The following is an 18,645-nucleotide window of genomic DNA, read 5'->3' as shown; positions in this document are numbered from 1 at the left end:
TAGTTTTAAATCCCAGCTCCACAACTCATTAGTTGTTTGACCTTGGGCAAGTTACTAACCTTTCCTCTTGTAGTACAGAGATAATGACGGTACCAGTCTCATAGGACTGTTATAAGGACTAAGTGAGTTCATGTACATAAAGCACTTAAACCAGTGCTTTGTGTATACCAAGGGTAAGTACTTGCTAGAAGTCATTCTCTTGTAAAATGAGTCATTCTCTTTCCTTCCTTCTCAGGAGAAGGAAAACATGGACTCAGAATTGATGGAGTATGAGCAAGATGAGCAGTCTAAAATGCTTAAAGGCACTGAGGATATTTAGTATGAGAGAAGATAAAACAAAACAAAATGTCTGAGAGGTTAACAATTCTGATACTTCCATACATATATATTGGAATCAAATGACTAAATAAATGAATTGTGGATGACAGCAGGTTTGCCATGTTAGACTGGAGATTTACAGATATTCAAAGTCATCATCGACATTACCACCATGTGATAATGGATTAGGGTTAAAGGCATCAGTAGTAACTCTTGTTTAACTCAATGTAGTTACAAATGGTTACATATAGAAATATCTATAGATACGTGTTTACACAAAGGTTAATGCATGCACTTGTGCACACACAAACATATATACACACACACACACAGCTTTGTTAGCTTGAGAGGTCCTAAAAGAAATAACACCCCAAAGGAACAAGCACACCTAACACTCACAACTTGGTTTCTAATACCATTCTCTAGTAAAAGGAACCAAGTCTCCTTGGAAAAATGATTGATTCTAGAACTGGGTCTGGAAATGCACAAGATGAGCCTGGAGAATCTTCTACTGACATAAAGTAAGAAAGGGCCATACGTACCCCAATGCTCATAGCAGCAATGGCCACAATCACCAAGCTGTGGAAGGAGCCAAAATGCCCTTCAGTAGACGAATGGATAAGGAAGATGTGGTCCCTATATACTATGGAGTATTATGCCTCCATAAGAAAGGATGGATACCCAACTTTTATATCAACATGGATGGGACTGAAGGAGATTATGCGGAGTGAAATAAGTCAAGCAGAGAGAGTCAATTATCTTATGGTCTCACTTACTTGTGGAACATACGAAATAACAAGAGGACATTGGGAGAAGGAGAGGAGAAGGGAGTTGGGAGAAATCAGAGTGGGAGATGAATCATGAGAGACTGTGGACTCTGAGAAATAAACTGAGGGTTTTGGAGCGGGAGGGGGTGGGGGGTTTGGGTGAGCCTGATGGTGGGTATTAAGGAGGGCACTGTATTGCATGGAGCACTGGGTGTGGTGCATAAACAATGAATCTTGGAACACTGAAAAAATAAAATTAAATTTAAAAAATAAAGTAAAGAAGGACTACAAAACAAACAGCAACAACACATTGATGAAAGTGTGTCAAAAGGACACAGGCACCAACTGAAAGAGTTCCTAATGGCCAAAGCTGGAAAATTTTTAACCAAAAAAAAATAAAGTAGTGTTGGATATAACTCAAAGTTTAAAATAAATATCTATGAATCCATACTGATGTAAATAAATTAATAAAGAAATAAATAGGGGAGAAGAAACAAGCTTCCCATGCAGAAGAGTTCCTATTACACAGACATTCCACCCTGGAAGAGGAGAGCATAACTCCCCACCCTTTAAGCTGTGCATAGTGACTTGTTTCCAAAAAGTATGGCATGGAAAGCAGGGAACAAAAGCAACTTTACAGGATAAACTAGACAAAGACTACCTTAGCCAGGTAATCTAATCAACATGAGCGACCACAACCCATGTGGATAACATGGACCATTGATATGATGGATGAAAATGGCCCTTTACCTCAAGTAGGCTTCCTCCCAAAGCCTACAACCCCAATGACATCATGAGAAAAACAAATTCCAACAGAAAGGCATCATACAATATACATGACCAACAGTCCTCAAAACTGTCAAGATCATCAAAAATAACAAAAGTCTGAGAAACTGTCACAGCCTAGATAGGAACCTGGAGCGGATAAAGAACCTTAGGTAACAAGGAAATCTGCCAAAAGTGTGGAGTTTAGTTAAAAATGTATCATTATCTTGGGGCGCCTGGGTGGCTCAGTCATTAAGAGTCTGCCTTCAGCTTAGGTCATGACCCCAGGGTCTTGGGATTGGGCCCTGCATCAGGCTCCCTGCTTGGTGGGAAGCCTGCTTCTCCCTCTCCCACTCCCCCTGCTGTGTTCTCTCTCTCGTTGTTTGTCTCTCTGTCAAATAAATAAGTAAATAAAATCTTCTAAAAAAAAAAAAGTATCATTATCTGAATTTTTTTTATTTTTTTAGAAGATTGTTTTAGTTTTTTTTTTTTAAAGATTTTATTTATTTATTTGAGAGAGAATGAGTGAGAGAGAACATGAAAGAGGAGAAGATCAGAGGGAGAAACCGACTCCCCAAGGAGCTGGGAGCCCGATGCGGGACTCGATCCTGGAAGTGCAGGATCATGACCTGAGCCAACGGCAGCTGCTCAACCAACTGAGCCACCCAGGCGCCCTCATTATCTGAATTTTTTAAAAAATAAAAATAAATAAGAATTCAGTGTCTGCATGGCTTAGTGTGTTAAACATCTGACTTGTGATGTCAGCTCAGGTCATGATCTCAGAGTTGTGAGATCAAGCCCCATGTTGGGCGCTGATGCTCAACAGGGAGTCTGCTTGAGATTCTCTCTCTCTCTCTCTCTCTCTCTCTCACTTTCTCTCTCTCTCCCCCCCTCTGCCCTGTGTCCCTCTCTGTACTTCCGTGCATGCTCCCTTTCTCTAAAATAAGTAATCTTAAAAATCTAAAAAAGTGTATCACTATCAGTTCATTATTACAACTGAAGTACAACACAAATACAAGATTTTAATAATAAGGGAAACTGGGTGTGGGGTACAGAGTGATATATGGGGACTCGGCACTATCTGCTCAATTTTTCTACAAGTATAAAACTGTTCTTTAAAAAGTGTATTAATGGGGGCGCCTGGGTGGCTCAGTGGGTTAAACAGCTGCCTTCGGCTCAGGTCATGATCTCAAGGTCCTGGGATTGAGTCCCGCATCGGGCTCTCTGCTCAGCAGGGAGCCTGCTTCCTTCTCTCTCTCTCTCTGCCTGCCTCTCAGTGTACTTGTGATTTCTCTCTGTCAAATAAATAAATAAAATCTTTAAAAAAAAAAAAAGTGTATTAATGGGATGCCTGGGTAGCTCAGTGGGTTAAAGCCTCTCCCTTCGGCTCAGGTCATGATCCCAGGGTTCTGGGATCAAGCCCTGCATCGGGATTTCTGCTCAGCGGGAAGCCTACTCCCTCCTCTCTTTCTGCCTGCCTCTCTGCCTACTATCTCTCTGTCAAATAAATAAAATCTTAAAAAGAAGAGAAGGGTATTAATAAAACAAACAAAACTCCTGAGGGGAGGGGTAGTATCAGAAGTGCTATAGTTTATGATTCACTATAAGCTTGTTCTACATGATCTGCAGGACAGAATGAGGCCAAAGTGTGGAATTTATAGAGAGGTAGTTTCTAGCTCAATATAAAGGATTTTCTAGAGCTTAGAGCTGTCCAAAAATGGAGTGGGAGTCCTTAGGAGCTAGTGAGCTCTCTATCACTGGAAAGGCCAATAAGCCACTGTGAGAAATATGCATGGGCTCAGAGGGTTGGACAAGATGCAACCTCCAAAGTCCCATTTGTCTGGAAGACTCATTTAAGTGGTCCTTGGGAGTGTCTTGAGTGGATCCTTAATCCTCTCATGGAACCAATACTGAGAACCATTGTATAGAAGAGTGCCTCCTGAACTTTGTTACAACATGACAGACTATAAAAAATTACCTTTGTGTGACAACGCAGGGTAAAAAGAGAAGGCAACTCACAGGATGCTGCCCGAGGCTTGTCTGCCCCAAGGGTTGCTGGCTTTTATATCCGTGCACACCTCTACCAGTGGGTCACACAACTTTACCAACTTGTTGCTTGTTTGTCTCCAGCCTTCCTCAATAGGGACCGGATGTCCCACAACAACATTTCATTCTATCACAACATCCCCAGGACGCAGTAAGAAGAGAGTATGATCTCCCACATGCACAGTGGCAAAAAAGACTTTTTCTTTTAAGACCAGGAGCTTCGTAACACTGTACTATGGTCCCTCACTGACCTTTGAGCCACTGCAGTGGGAATCTCTAATAGTCATGAGCTCTCTATCCAAATGTAGAGTCCTCAGTATAAAAAAGATTTTATGCACAGGGGTACCTAGCATAGGCAGTGATTCCTATGCTGTCTAAGACCTGGACACTGTTCTGAGGCTGGAGAAAACCTCTGGAGGAGCCAGGAGATAAAAAGGCAGGGCATCTGAGAATGCCACCGAGGTCCTTTCATGGCTCTTTTCTGTGTGCATCACTGTTCCTGGAGGTCTCAACAGCCAGAATTGAACTGTGAGGCTCCTTTATTTTCCAAGCTTCTTATATGAACATGTACTGCTTTTATAACACAGAAAATATCATTGTTTTAAAAAGCAATATTAAAACACAGAAGTCTACATGGTTCATATCAACACTAGTGGGGAAAGAGAGTGACACTGGCAGGGCGCACTCTTTCCCTGAGAGCCTGAAGCATAGAAAGTTAGATCTGAGGAGACACTGTCAAGGAACCTGGACTCAGAGCCTCAGAGCACGGTCACTGCACTGTGCAGATCACACGAATGGAGGCAGACCCCTCTGCTCACAAGTGGGCTCAGATTGCTAGGATTCTCCACATCAAGGCCCACATTTGAATCTTGGGATTCCCCTAGGGTCTCCAGCTAAGCTTGCCATCACTGGTAATAGACCGCAGAGGGTCCAGGCCCTGCACCAACATGCATGGTGACTAGGGAGGTTGATCAGAAGCCTGGTGTCTCAACTTCTGACCCTGGGCCCCTCCTCCGCCTCTCTTGTGCTTTTGTCTTCTGAGCTGGAATCCCTTGGGCTCTCACTCTCCTTTTGTTTTCTCAGCAAAAGAAAAGGCTAATTCCATCTCATCACTTTGCAAAAGTCAGCTCAAATAAAAGCTGAGTTTGGCTTAAAACCTGATTCAGAGGAAGGTGGGAAAGCTGAAACCCAGCTTCTGCACCCCCCCAACCCTTGTCCCCAACAATCGGGCAAAATAACTAAAAGATGCCGAACTATTCTGGTTGCTGATTCCTGTAACTTGGACTCAAGGATTCTCCCAGGAACACCCACTTCCTGCCTCCCCAAGCTGGGGTGATACCTGGAACCACAGAGTTTGGATGGACCTTAGTGACGCATTCATTTTTAACAAATTTACTGAGCACCTCCATGTGGCAGGCAGTATGCTAAAGCACAGAGTCCGGGGTTTCAAATTTCCTGAAAAGCTCTTAAAATACATCATCTCCAACCTACCTAGTGGTGGAACCCAGAAACCCATATTTTTAAAAAAGCACTCCAAGTGAGTAATTTGCAGCCAGAATGGAAACCACACTCTAATGACATCCCCTCCTTTGGAATTAATACCTTCCCACTCTGAACTTGGTTTTCCTTTATGTCCTTGATATGTACGTATACTTCCTAATTTTTTGTGAATTCTTATCTGCCCTCAACAAGAGTCTATGGCAGGAAACAGGAGGCCTCTCAAGATTATTCCCTCTGGCGGGTTCATTTAGGGGTCCCCAGAGTGCCTAGCCAGGTGTCAACATCCATGGCATCTATAGTCATAGGAGCCTGGACTGACCTGGGACCACCTGCAGGGATGGGGCATACCATCTTCCTTGCTGGGATAATAGGATTAGTTATAGGCTGTTTCTAATGAAGGCTGCCTCTGTGTATGTTGTCACAGGGAGGTGCCTTTGTTATAAATCTAAATTATTCAACACAAGCTGGCTGCAGTTAGCACAACCTCCCACTTACAGGACTGAATGAGAATGTTTTCACAAACTTGCTAATTGTCATCTATGGTTTCCTACCATGGATAGCATAATTATGTTCCTCCATAAATATTCCTCCAAGACTCTGCCCACCATATCCCTAGTTTAGACGGCTGTTGCAGTGGTCCCCTTTAATAAAAATATAGGAGTCTTATCTCAGAATTCTGAGCCTTACATATTTGCCAAAGGAAGGAAGGGAAAGAAAAGGGACAGACTGAAAAAGAGGAAACCCTAGTCCTTGTCCTCAAAGACTCTGTTCCTGGTTGGTAGTCCACACTCTCCCCATGTATCTCCATATTCCCTCTTCTAGTGGCTTCAGTTCTCACCAGGGGAGCTAGTGCTGTCCTGCTCCCCAGCACTTCCTTTTGGAAGGAATGCCTCCTAATCAGCAAAAGCACATAAGAGAATTCCCCTGCCAATACCCTCTTCTCAAAGGTAACTGCATTTTTTCAAAGAGAAAGAAAAGAAAGTGTTTTGGTGCAAATAAATGAATCTCTACTCACAGAAGGCTTCCCGGTGCTGGGGAGCTAGGTGAAAGAGATCGTTCATTTTAGGAAAAAAGGTCTTCACAAATCCTATCAGACAGGAGCACATTCTCATCATCAACCACATAGACATGTAACTTCTATGTCCAAATGGAGGACAGAATTGCACCAATCCTGTGTCTTGCATCAGTGTCCTCTCCCTGGTGCCACTGTGTCTTCACCTTCCCTACTTTGCATTCTCCTCATGCCAAGCCCCCATCCCCAACATGCACAATTTAACCATGAATCACAAGGGAGTACATTTCCTGCCCCCTCACTGATAGGGTTCCTTGTAGGGTTAGTTAGAACAGAATCTCGAGATACACTGTCTTGTCTTATTACCTTGGACTGAGCCCCAGATGTCCTCATCTGCAAAGTTCAGGGGAGAAAACAAACGGATTCTCAGCAGGCATCAAGGCCAACCTGGTCTCCTGCCCCTGGGCCACCCAGATGTTTCAGAAAGGCAGACACCTCTATCAAAACACCTGCCTCGATCATACCTCACCGGCTATTTTTCTATTTTCTTAGCTGGCTCCTCCTCGTCTCCTCCTCCTTCCTGTTAATTAAAAAAGAAAAAAAAAATTCCAAGTGCATGATCAATGTTGGGTGGGCAGATGAAACTCAAGTTCTGTGATTTCAAATCACAGCTTCCTCCTTGTAAGCTCCATAATCCCTTCCCAGAAGCCAGAGCAACTGTGAGTTCAAAACAAATGCCTTAACGCAGAGAGAGGGTGTGACAAGAAGAGAGAAAATAAATCTTTGGGGACTCGCTACAGAACACAACAAGTTTGACAATTAGGATCATCCGAGCACTGCAGAGAGCTGGGGGAGACAGTTGCTAGGCTCCTCACATCCCCAGGTAAGGCGTGAAGCTACTGTCGCTGCACAGAGCCTAAGCAAGCTGCAGCATCTCTCCATGGCCACTTGTAAATAAGATTCTGCCATGAAAGCCCCTTTGCTGTGTGAAGAAGCCCAGGATGTCTGGACAGAAAAGAGTAGCCTCCTGCTTATACCCACAGCCAAGCCTGGACTCAGGAGACCCATTAACAGAGTGAACATGGCCAGCCACTTGGGAAGACTGAGGCTTTCATCTCACTTATGCAGTGTCCTCTCTGGAGCCCTGCCCACCAGGCTATGTCCCTGGTGAAGGTGGAGGAAGGACAGCCTGGATGTCTTTAGGGCTTGAGGGGGGGCAAGAGCAGGAGCCCGAAAGCCCAAGTGCTTGGAGACATTTTCTATTGTCCCCAGTGCATGGCCTTGGGGATGACGTTTCCCCTTCCGGACTTCTGTTGAGTGGAGCTTGGACATTTATGGTGCTGGAAGCCACCTTAGGAGTCTGTAATCAAATGCCCTCATTTTACAGATGGAGAAAGGGAAGTTAAGAAGATTATCCATGTCATTGAGTTATTAACATACTACAAAACTCACCCAATTATCAAAAGCTATCATTAAGGTATTTCACATTCCTTTTCGCACACCACGTCTTTGAAACGTGGTGTGTCTTTTTCATGTGCAGCACAGCTCCAGTTGGACGAGCCCTAGCTCAAGGGCTCCATAGTCTCACGTGGCCAGTGGCGAGGCTAACAGTAAACAAGTTAAACAAACAACTACATAATATAATTAGAAAGAATGGTGAGCGGAGGCATGTCCAAGGAGGCGGTACTCAGCAGTTAAATGGTTGGATGGGTAGGAGAGAAATGAAAGAGAAAATCCCTGTTTTTCTAGTGCTGAAAACAGAAAGCGTGCCTTTAGAGGGCTTAGGATGTACTTTCTAGCACTTGTTCATTAATTGACAGAAAAACTGTAAAGTCACACTCTAAATTAACAGAGTCTTCAGTCCCAGAAGCTGGCCACGAGACAACACATTTCCTTCGGACAGAGTGACAGAAAAGCCAAATGCTGTGCAATGGACTCACTCACTGAGATAATGAGGACCAGAAGAGAGGACGGTCCCTCTGCCAGCAGTTCGGATAAACTCTACCGTGAGGCCATTTTCCTCAAGTGCACAGAGAACCTATGTCACTGGAAGCCACTGGGAGACTCTGTGATCCTTGCCGGCTAATTGAAAGGATGTGGACTCTCCACGGGCATCCAAGACAAAGCACTCCCTGTGGAGATCTCTCTGTTGCAGATAGCTCTTTGATATTTTACTGTGTTTTAGCCAAATGAATGGGGGCATCTTTTAAAGAAGGATATATTACTATCTAGAGGATCACACTGTTGTCTTACATCAGTTATTAAAAATAACATTTTTAAAACTTCCTTAGCTGAAACACTACCAAGATCTATATTTAAAATGCTTAAGTATTTATTATTATAAATATTATAGTTATAACTTTAATGTTACAACATTAAATGCCATGAAGTAAATATAAATTACTATCAATTTATGTAAAATATTTTTTCAACACTTGCTTGGGATAGTTAATATGCTGAGACCCATAGTACTCTCATCGTCCAAGTTTCTTAAGGTGAAGAGATTATAATTCATTCTTTTCATTCTCCAATTAATATTGTAACTATCCACTGAAACCCAAGATTCCATGTGCTGAGAATGGTTATTGATTTGTTTGTCTTTCCTTACTTAGGCTTATTCAGCTCAACTAGAGGAGAAGTCCATTGGGAAAAATGAACATATGGTGAAAAGACATTTATTTAGGGCCCATAAGAATAATTACCAATGTAAAGACAATAGCAGTAAGTTTAGATAATATTTTTTATTTTTATTTTTTATTTTGGGAAAGAGAGAGAGAACATGTGCACGTCCGCATGAGCCAGGGAAGGGGCAGAGAGGGCGGGAGAAGAGGGAGAATCTCAAACAGACTCCTCGAAGGGCTTTGAGATCATGACCTGAGCTGAAACCAAGAGTCGGACACTTAACCAAATGAGCCACCAGGGGCCCCTAGAAAGTATTTTTAAATGGTATTGGTAATTGTTGGCAGTTAACAAAATATAACATCAATGAATTGGTCTTCAGTGTGATTTTTTTTAAATTCCTATCATAGCAATTATAGCAGAATATGCTTTCCTTAAAATCAATATAAATATATTATGGAATTTTATACAACAACATTTAACAGAGTTAAATGACTTTACTCAACAAAGAGGCATGGAAAAGAGTAGTTAAGACTATGGGTTTGCATTCTATCTGCCACGCAATGTTGTATGGCAATGGCTGGTTAAATCCACTTGAATTTCAGCTTTCCCATCTGTAAAATGAGGATAATAATTGAACTTGCCTCTAAAGTTCATGTGAGAGACACCCAAATACTCAATAAATATGAGCTCAAGAAGGTAAGAAAATAGATACAATTTGCAAAACCTGTGATGATTTTTCTAAGTCGTAACCAAGACCATCTGTTTGCACAATATTTTTAAATTTGGACAGAACGTTGTCTTTATTATATTATCCTGTTTTGATGTAGACTTATTCTTTTAAATATTTTATATTGTTTTGTCAAAAGAAATGTTTTAGGAATTAGTAAATTTTTGTGACTGTGAATCACAAAATAATGGTTTCTGTTGTATGTGGTAATGCCAAGGGTAGGGTTGGGGGGCAGTGGGCTTTGCATTAGGATTCATTTTTATGAGTTATAACCCAGAGGGAGAGAATGTTAAGGCTAAATCAGGAACACTGCTTGAAAGAGGTGATGTAAGAGTCATAATTTTAAGGAAGTGGTGTGTGATCTACAGGGGGGAGAATTTTTATCGGATCTCAGATAGGCTATTGAACTCTGGCTCTTCCATTCAGTGACACAAGCAGGATTCAAAGTCAAAGCTGAATGCAATGGGCTCAAGTTTGCCACAGAATTTTCAGAGCAAAGATCCAATATGATCTTTTGAGTCAGTGTGAAATTCAAACTGAGGGCATTAGATGAAAAAGTACATCTGATTAAGAGGTAATCTTGTGACCACATCACAAAATTACCTTTATGCTGTGGTGTTTCACTAGTTTTTGAGGCTGGGTAAAAATAAAGACACTATGTCTGTGTTAGGGAAAAACAAAACAAAACACACAGACCTTTTTTGGAAATGTTTGGGACAATTCTGGGACACCTCCTGTGTGGTTCCAGAAATACAGAGCCCAATACAAAAGACTGTAGTACAGACACCAATCCAAGGTGTCCTCAAACACAAGCCACCTGCTCAATGAAGGCCTTGCAGTTCTGGAGTTCACGAAACTCCACTCTGGCCCGGCAGCCAATCTCCCTCCAAGCCCACCCAGACCTGTCTCTGCCAACCAGCCTGGTCCCTCCACACCAGAACTTCCCCTCATCCTGTCATCAAAGGTACTAGGAGGAAAACAGTCAGTCCTGGTCTCAGGTCCCCAAGTCTTCATGATGATACCTCCCCTGCCCAATGACAGTCAAGGATCTTTACCTTCCCAGGGTTGAGATTCTGTTTCTTTCTTGCTTTCAAAATTGGGAAGGATGTCAAACTGCTATTCCTTGGTTTTTTAGCATCCATGGTAGTCCTGTGGGAAGAATAGTAAAAAGTACATTGGCAGTAGGAGCAAAATATAATATAGCCCCTGCACCCAAGGATAGGAAGAATGCAAGGCAGGCCTCGAGATAAAAAGTGGCAGGCTTAAGGTGTCTAGGTGGCTCAGTCTGTTAAGGGTCTGCCTTTGGCTCCGGTCATGATCCCAGAGTCCTGGGACTGAGTCCAGCATCTGGCTCCCTGCTCAGTGGAAAATCTGCCTCTCTTTCTTACTCTGCTTGCTGCTCCCCCTGCTTGTCCTCGCTCTCTCTCTCTCTCTCTCTCAAAAATAAATAAAAATACTTAAAAAAAAATACAGTGGCAGGCCTAAAAGCAATGGCAGATTATCTGTTAACTCCCTTTTTCTGTCCTGGTGGCTGATGATGTCAGGAGAGAGGGCATCTTGACATCAGTCCTTGGGTGCTCAGGGTAAAGGGAGACAGCAGTCAAAGGAGGAAGATGAGCTAATGAGGTGGCCAGCAGTTTAGGACACCAAACAAAAAGACCCATTTCCTCCAGCTCACTGCAAAGTAAACCATTCTCTTTCCACAACCGCCTCTTGCTCTGAAAGATAAATATATTAGTGGTTACTTGGTAGGTTACTGCTTACAGAAAAAGAAAAAGGGACAATGGGTAGAAGTGCTTTGCCTCAATCTCATTTAGCCATTTTTTTTTGCACCTTCTTTGTTCAAAGCAGATCTGTATGAATAATGAACTCACTGCAAGATGAAAAACTAATTCACATTAAGTATACGGAATCTGGTTAAAGCGGGAATTCATGTAAATGGAAGAGTATAGGAGGCTCTCAATCCACTGTTACATGCCTGTTCCATTAACAGACAGCAGCTGGGGTTCTGCTTTGTGTCCCTTTGACGCTCCTTTCAGCCTCTAACTCTAGCAAGAGCCAAGGGAGCCAAGGACCTATGAGCAAGGACAGAACAGGGATCGGTGCAAACGTCATCCTGGCTCCCGCAAACCACTCCATTGGTAGGTTCTTGCAGATCCTATAATAAATGGTGACAGCATCACAATTCTGAAGTTATTCAAAGGACTCAAGACAAGTCCCACCCACTATTATCGCCTCATAATGTTGAAAACCCAGAAATTACTTGTCTATATATAAATAAGAAGTTAAAAAATATGGTACACATGTACTATAGGATATGATGCAATCACTTTAAAAAATGAAGGAAGTCTCTATGTATACCTTGTAATGTATTCAATAAAAACAGAAAAATATGTATGATTCCACATTTGTTTAAGAAAAAAACAAGATGGAGGCACCTGGGTGGCTTAGTCCATTGAGCCTCTTGCCTTCAGCTCAGGTCATGATCTCGGGGTCCTGGGACTGGGCCCTGAGGCAGGGACTAAGCCGAGAGTCTCCTTGTCCCTCTCCCTCCACCCCTTCCCCCGATCAGGCTCTCTCTCTCTCTCTCCTCTCAAACAAATACAATCTTTAAAAAAGAGAAAAAAAAAAAAGATGTTTGCATGTCTTAATCAGGTATACTGAAGAATAAGGAAAAACATAAACTAAAAATAATTACCTTTGAGGGGTGGATCTGGGAGAGGTGAGTGGAAACATGAATTTTAACACACACACAATATGAAAAAATCCTAGGCAAAAGTAAACAAAAAGGACTAGTTGCTTCTCTTCAAATGATCATAATGTCACTTCTCTCTTCCCTTCCTTTCTTTCTATAAACATCTGCTGAGATGATTCCTCTGACAAACCAGACATAGCCTCTGGTTTGTCCTTATCTTGGAGGGAGACACATGGAGACAGGCCAGTACAATGCCTATAATCAGGGCAGTAACCGAAGCCAGTGCAAAGAGCTAACGGAGCGCACTGCAGGGGGGTGACTGAATCTGTTAGAAGAGCTGAGGAAGCCTTCACACCTGAGCACAGCAGAACTGTCCTTGAAGAACAAACAAGACAGGCATGGAGTCCAGAGCTGATGGACGAGACTGCAAGCACAACAGTATGAGAGAGCTCTGTCTTCTTCAGAAAGTGCGAGCACACGGACATTGCCGGTGGAGGGCCAGAGATGTGGTTAGACTCTAAAGAAAGAGTCGCATGGGCCATTCTAAGTCTGACAAAATCAGATTTGTACTTAGGGTCATCTCTCTGGCCATACCATGGAGCCAGGTTCGGAGAAGCTCAAGTAGGATGCTGTCTTGAACATCTAGGCAAGAGATGATGAGGACCTTCAGTCAAAGCCATGAGGCTGAGGAAACAGTGGATGTGGGAACTTGGGAATAATTGGGTAGAAAGAACTGGTAGAATTTGGGCCATCGGTTCGATGTGAGGGTTGCCAAATTCAAACATGGGATGAGAATGAATACAATTTTTCCTGCCAAGGCCTCCTCCATCTACTTCACAGGGATGTGGGAGATAGTGCAAGTCCCCCTGTATCTTTGCCAGCAAATGGAGCTCTGTCTCTCTTCAGCTTCTGGTAGCACTCCAGATGAAGAGAACATGTAGGTGAAGAGAACATGAAGACCTGAAGAATACGTTGAGGGATCTTGGAATCTAGTCTCCCTTCTGCCCTCAGATTCTGAGCAAGTCCTATGCCTTGTCTATACTCAGTCTCCTCATTTACAAGATGACAGGACTGGACTAGATGACCTCTGATGTCCCTTCCAGTTCTACACTGTATTAAATACTGACAGATTGGAAAAGGTCTATTGCGACTTATGCCACCAGTTCCCTCCTTTGGAGAATTCTCTGGTCACCAAAGACTATCTTACGCCATTTTCCCTAATAATGTTTTCAATCTGACTTCAATTTAATCTATGACACAGAAGCTATATTCAAAGCTTCCCAAATGCCACCTTTTATCCTCAAAATAAATGGTGAACCAGGAGAATATTTATATCTTGTTTATAACTGTTGCATGAAGGGTTAAAGATAACACATCTCAGAGCTAAAGTGAATACTGCTTTGAGAACTGAAACTAAAATTTAAAAACTTCCTCCTATTATGTCACACCAAGATCAGTTTCCCTTCCTCTCCAGCCCAGACCCATCTCCTTCCTCCAGATTTCAGCACTTTTGTGTGTGGAGATCATTTTGTCACTTGGTCAACAACTTGAGTGTTAATTGTTTTAGGGGTATATGTTTCATCTCTTCTTGATTGTGAATCTCTTGGAGGCAAGAATGATGAGCTCGGATTTTATTTGTTTCTTATAGTCCTCCTTGGGACAAGGACCATGGCTTGTCTACTGAAAGCTCTTGGTACAAATGTGTTGAAGAAAGAGAAATCTAAGATAGTTTAGGTTAATTCATCAAAAAACTTGAGACCACCATCTGAATGCCAGAGACCATGCTAAGCATGGGGAACTGAGAGATAAGACAGAATTCTTGCTTTCAAGGAATTCAAGGTCTCGTGGGCATGACAGACCCATCAACACTGGGGCCAGCATTCTGCATACATAGTATTTTTACATAATGTGTTATCTATGTACACCAATCTTCAAGGCCCAGAAAGGAAATATATCTTTTGAGATTCACCTGTTACGATTTCAGTATTTTTACTGCAGCTGCCAAGCAGATTGATCTTTACACCCTGGGGAGCTATGTTTGGGGCAGAAATTGTGGCTGTGTGGGACTGGCAGGGACTCCCTTTGCATTTCTGTGAATAGGAGATAACGTACTTAACGTATGTAAGTTACTCTCACTGCCGCAAGGAAACTCCTTGGCCCTTCTGCCGTTATCCTTGAAACCCTTCATGGTCCATGGATGGTTGGAGCCGGAAGAGTTGTTAGGGGCCATTCATCCATTTTCCGACCCTGGCAGAAATCCTCTTTAGAGCACACCCAGCAACCACTGGGTCTTTGCTCGAATATTCCAGTGAGAGAGCCCACTGTTTATCTAGGCAACCCATTTCCCATTGGGCTGTTTATACATACGGCTGGTGCTCAGCAAACGTTGGTGGGAAGAAATGATATTGAGCAACATGTCCTCCAGGGATACTTGCTATCCTCTACGGAACAACAAAGAACACATCTACCCACCCTTCTACCCCAAGAGCTCTTGAATATTCAGAACAGTGCCTTTTTGCCTCCGCACCCACCCATCACCAGGCATTCTGTCATTTTATTTCAAGTACATCTTGGTAGGACAGAGTATTCAGGCATGACAGAACTTGTACTGTGGGGCATCTGGGTGGCTCAGTGGGTTAAAGCGTCTTCTTTCACCTCAGGTCATGATCCCAGGGTCCTGGGATTGAGCCCCACATTGGGGCTCTCTGCTCAGCAGGGAGCCTGGTTCCCCCTACCCCCTCCTCTCTCTGCCTGCCTCTCTGCCTACTTGTGATCTCTATCTGTCAAATAAATAAATAAAATCTTTGGGGGGGGGGAAGAACTTTTATTGTTATTGTCCCTCTCTACTTCCTAGTTTTTTTATGACCTTGTTTTAAGTGGCTACAGTTTTCTAGAGTCTAGATTATGTACAGGCAGTGAGATCTCCACATCACTCACCTGGTCCCTCTGTTTCTATTAATGAAGACTAGACTGGTGTTTGCCCTTTTTAGCTGTAACAAAACAGTCACATTGGATTTGGGATCAGCTAGAACCACGGACCCCCAGCACTGGGTCCTCCACAAGTTTGCAAAGCATGTGTTCTAGCCAAGTTGCTGGCGACAGTATGGAGCTGCAGAAGGCAGAAGTCAAAGAGTGGCTGTCACACCACTCGAGACTCCTTTCAGGTGTATCATTACCCTCTTGATAAGGACTAAAACCAAGGAGGGAAGGAATACACCTAAGTCCTAGAGTCAATAAGGCAAAGTCCAGGTTTGAAGAATTCCTTAGAACTCCTAGATTTTATGTACTTAACACATGTAGACGATTAAATCCTGGATTTTACATACTGAACACATGTAGATGGCAGCAAGGGACACGTTTTTCCTTTCATAGTTTGAACTCTCAGTTGTCTCCACTGAAGCCTGAACAGTGAAGCTTGAATTAAGATAGAGGTCAGAGGGGTCACAAGTTACCTAAGCCTTGAATTGGCTGATGGACATTTCAAATATAGCAAGCACCACGACTCAACTACAGATTTTTTTAAAAATCCAAATTTTGCATGGTTCATCCCCCTTTTAAGGAAAATATTTCCTAAGATGAGCATTACCTTAAAGTGGCAAGGACCACCCAGAGGGAAAGTGACGCCCTGTACAGACCTATGATCCACACACAGCTTAAAGCTGTCCTGCACTTGGCTCTGGTTGAGCATGGAGGCTGCAAGCCTATGGGCTGAGCCAGGATAGTCTGGTACCAGCCACATCCTAGGACAACCAGCAGGTGTGGGGTTGTAGGCTCACCTTTGACCTTTATCTCCAGTCACGCCCTGGAGATAAAGGGGGAGGCAAGTTTTGTGCCCCTTGTTGTCGGTTCAGGGCTGAAAGCAATTTCAGATCTTTATGAGTTCCCTAAAATCCCATTGCTCCCCACCCCACACTCAGCTGAAGTCGTGAGGATGCAGCGGTTCAGAGCACTTTTCCTCCCGTCCGCGCCCACACCCCGCCCCTCTCTCTCCTCCAACCACTCCCCCTACTATTTTGCATTATCTGTACCTCCCTTCTCCCCTCTTCCCCCTCCTTCCCGCGTTGCCCCAGAGGCTTCTGGCTCACCGCGGTACCTTCTGCCCCGCTAGCGCCCCGCACTGCCTTACTTGGTTCGGGCGCCGGCAGGAGGTGGGAAGAGCTGCATTGGGCTGGCGCAGACTGCCCGGAGGCCGCTTCGGGGCGCTCGCTGGGGCTCCCTGCCCGCGCCGGTGGGGGACCACGCCCTCCTCCCGTCGCCATAGAAACTCTGGCAGCCCTTTTTGTGACTTCGGCCGCGAAAGGACTTGGACTTTAGTCCCGTCCCAAACCACCGTTCACAGCGGCATAAAGAGCACCTCTCTTCCCGCCCTACTCCCGTTCTCTCGCCCCAGGTAGAGCTGAAGGACATCCCAAGGATAGGCAGATTGGAGTTCCCCGAACTGCCCAGGCTCATGAAATTATCCCTACTTTTCTCCCTCTTCCAAAACGTTTGTGGTTCCTGGTAGCTCATAGCAAAAGTTCCGGATATAAAATAGTGATCAGATGAGCACTGTTTGAGCATTGACTCTGAATCAGGTTTTAAATGCATGAAAACAAAAGTTCTAGCCGGGTGACAGTAGCGTGACCTGGAGGTATAGCGTCTGGTCTCTGGAGGAAACGGACATTCAGAGAAAGCTTTTAGAAAGATCGGAGTTGAATTTGCGTCTTCGAGGCCAAATAGGAATTAGCCATGTAAAGCAGGCAAATAAGAGTCAGTGTAAAGGCCGGGAGCTAGGGGACCACGTGGTATCGCGGATGCTGGCCTTGTTTGGTGTGGCAGGAGTCAAAAGTGCCTATGGGCAGCGTGCGCGCAGGTTGAAGAAGCAGACAGGGGATAGCCAGTTTTGAAATAGCTCGTGAACTAAACAGGCTAGGGTGTATGTACCTGGATTTTAAGGTGAGGGGTGTTCATGCTCAGATTTCAGAAAACTTTCTGGCAATATGGTAATGGAGGGTAAGCCAGAGTAGGTTAAATATCAAGGCAAAGATGCCCGCTAGTAGTGAGTGATAATGTTTCAGAGTAAGGGACAGCAGGTGGAAGAACAGTTCTGAGCAACCTACAAAATGGGAAAGAGCTCAGGGACTGGATGTGAAGGGCGGAAGTGCCCCCTGCCTTCCAGTCGATGGCAGTGCCCTTTACTTACAGAAAATCTAGTGGGGGAAACACGGAGGGTAGGAAGGATGTTACTGATTTACTGATGACTTACTGCATCAGATTATCAACGGACCAGGCTCTTTTGTAAAGCAAGATCAGGGCTAAAAATAAATCCCGACTTGGCAGTCATTGTCATATATGACCACTGGAGTTTGAAGTCACCTAAGCTTAAAGGGTGGCGGGGTGGGACAGGCAGGGGAAAAGAATGGAATGGAATCACACAGAATAGGGCTTAATGGTGGAAAGAGTAGATGTAGGTGACACAGGTTTATAAGGCTGCAAAATAATTAAGAGCAGGCGAGAAAACTACAAGAGAATAGTGTCAGGTGAGCCCAGGAAAGAAAATGCATTAATAGGGAGGGTCTATAAAATTAGGTGAGAAAAATGTACACTGGATTTGACAACAGAAAGGTCATTCGTGCTTTCTGAAAGGCCAGTTTTAATATTATTTAAAGTAATTTTCAGTGCAGGCTATTACTTCTTTAAAAAGATTTTGCTTTTTAAAAAAGACTTTATTTTAGAGAGAAAGCAAGTACAAGTCAGGGAGGAGCAGAAGGAAAGGGAGAAAATCTTAAGTGGACTCTCCGTTGAGTGCAAGCCCAATGCAAGCTCATGACCTGAGCCAAAAACAAGAGTTGGAGGGATGCCTGGGTGGCTCAGTGGGTTAACCCGCTGCCTTCAGCCCAGGTCATGATTCCAGTGTCCTGGGATCGAGTCCCGAATTGGGCTTCTTGCTCCACGGGGAGTCTGCTTCTTCCTCTGCCTGCCACTCTGCCTGCCTGTGCTAACAAACAAATAAAATAAAATAAAATAAAAACAAGAGTTGGATGCTTAACCGACTGAGCCACACAGGTGCCCCCAAACTTACTTGGAATAACACAGAGGAAACAGGTTCATCAGGCTGGTGCCCGATGATTAATCAGTGATATCAGTACCGAATACAGGGTAGGCTCTTAACAAATATTTACTGTTAAACTGTACTATATAGAGCACCTTAATA

At 43.8% G+C, this 18,645-nt stretch overlaps 1 protein-coding gene across 3 annotated transcripts in view; it reads right to left on the bottom strand.

Annotated features, from left to right (window-relative positions):
• The window catches only part of DYRK4 (dual specificity tyrosine phosphorylation regulated kinase 4), a 50,967-nt gene extending 34,299 nt beyond the window's left edge, over nt 1-16,668 (bottom strand). For 2 of the 3 annotated variants that reach the window (XR_009356594.1, XM_059184563.1), the window contains exons 1-2: nt 16,579-16,668; nt 10,813-10,906 (exon numbers count right to left, since the gene is read on the bottom strand). Coding sequence is in view for 1 of the 3 variants with exons in the window: in XM_059184563.1 (XP_059040546.1) it covers nt 10,813-10,906; nt 16,579-16,616 (132 nt within the window). In the remaining 2 variants the exon portion in view is untranslated. Of the gene's footprint in view, nt 1-6,932; nt 6,989-10,812; nt 10,907-16,578 lie in introns of those variants that run through there. The other variant, XM_059184564.1, reaches the window with a different exon arrangement.
• Nucleotides 16,669-18,645: the final 1,977 nt, after the last annotated feature.

This window comes from Mustela lutreola, chromosome 8, assembly GCF_030435805.1.
Source record: "Mustela lutreola isolate mMusLut2 chromosome 8, mMusLut2.pri, whole genome shotgun sequence".
Classification (NCBI taxonomy): domain Eukaryota; kingdom Metazoa; phylum Chordata; class Mammalia; order Carnivora; family Mustelidae; genus Mustela; species Mustela lutreola.
The sequence above is the reverse complement of the archived record's forward strand: the minus strand, read 5'-3'. Positions and strand labels throughout refer to the sequence as shown.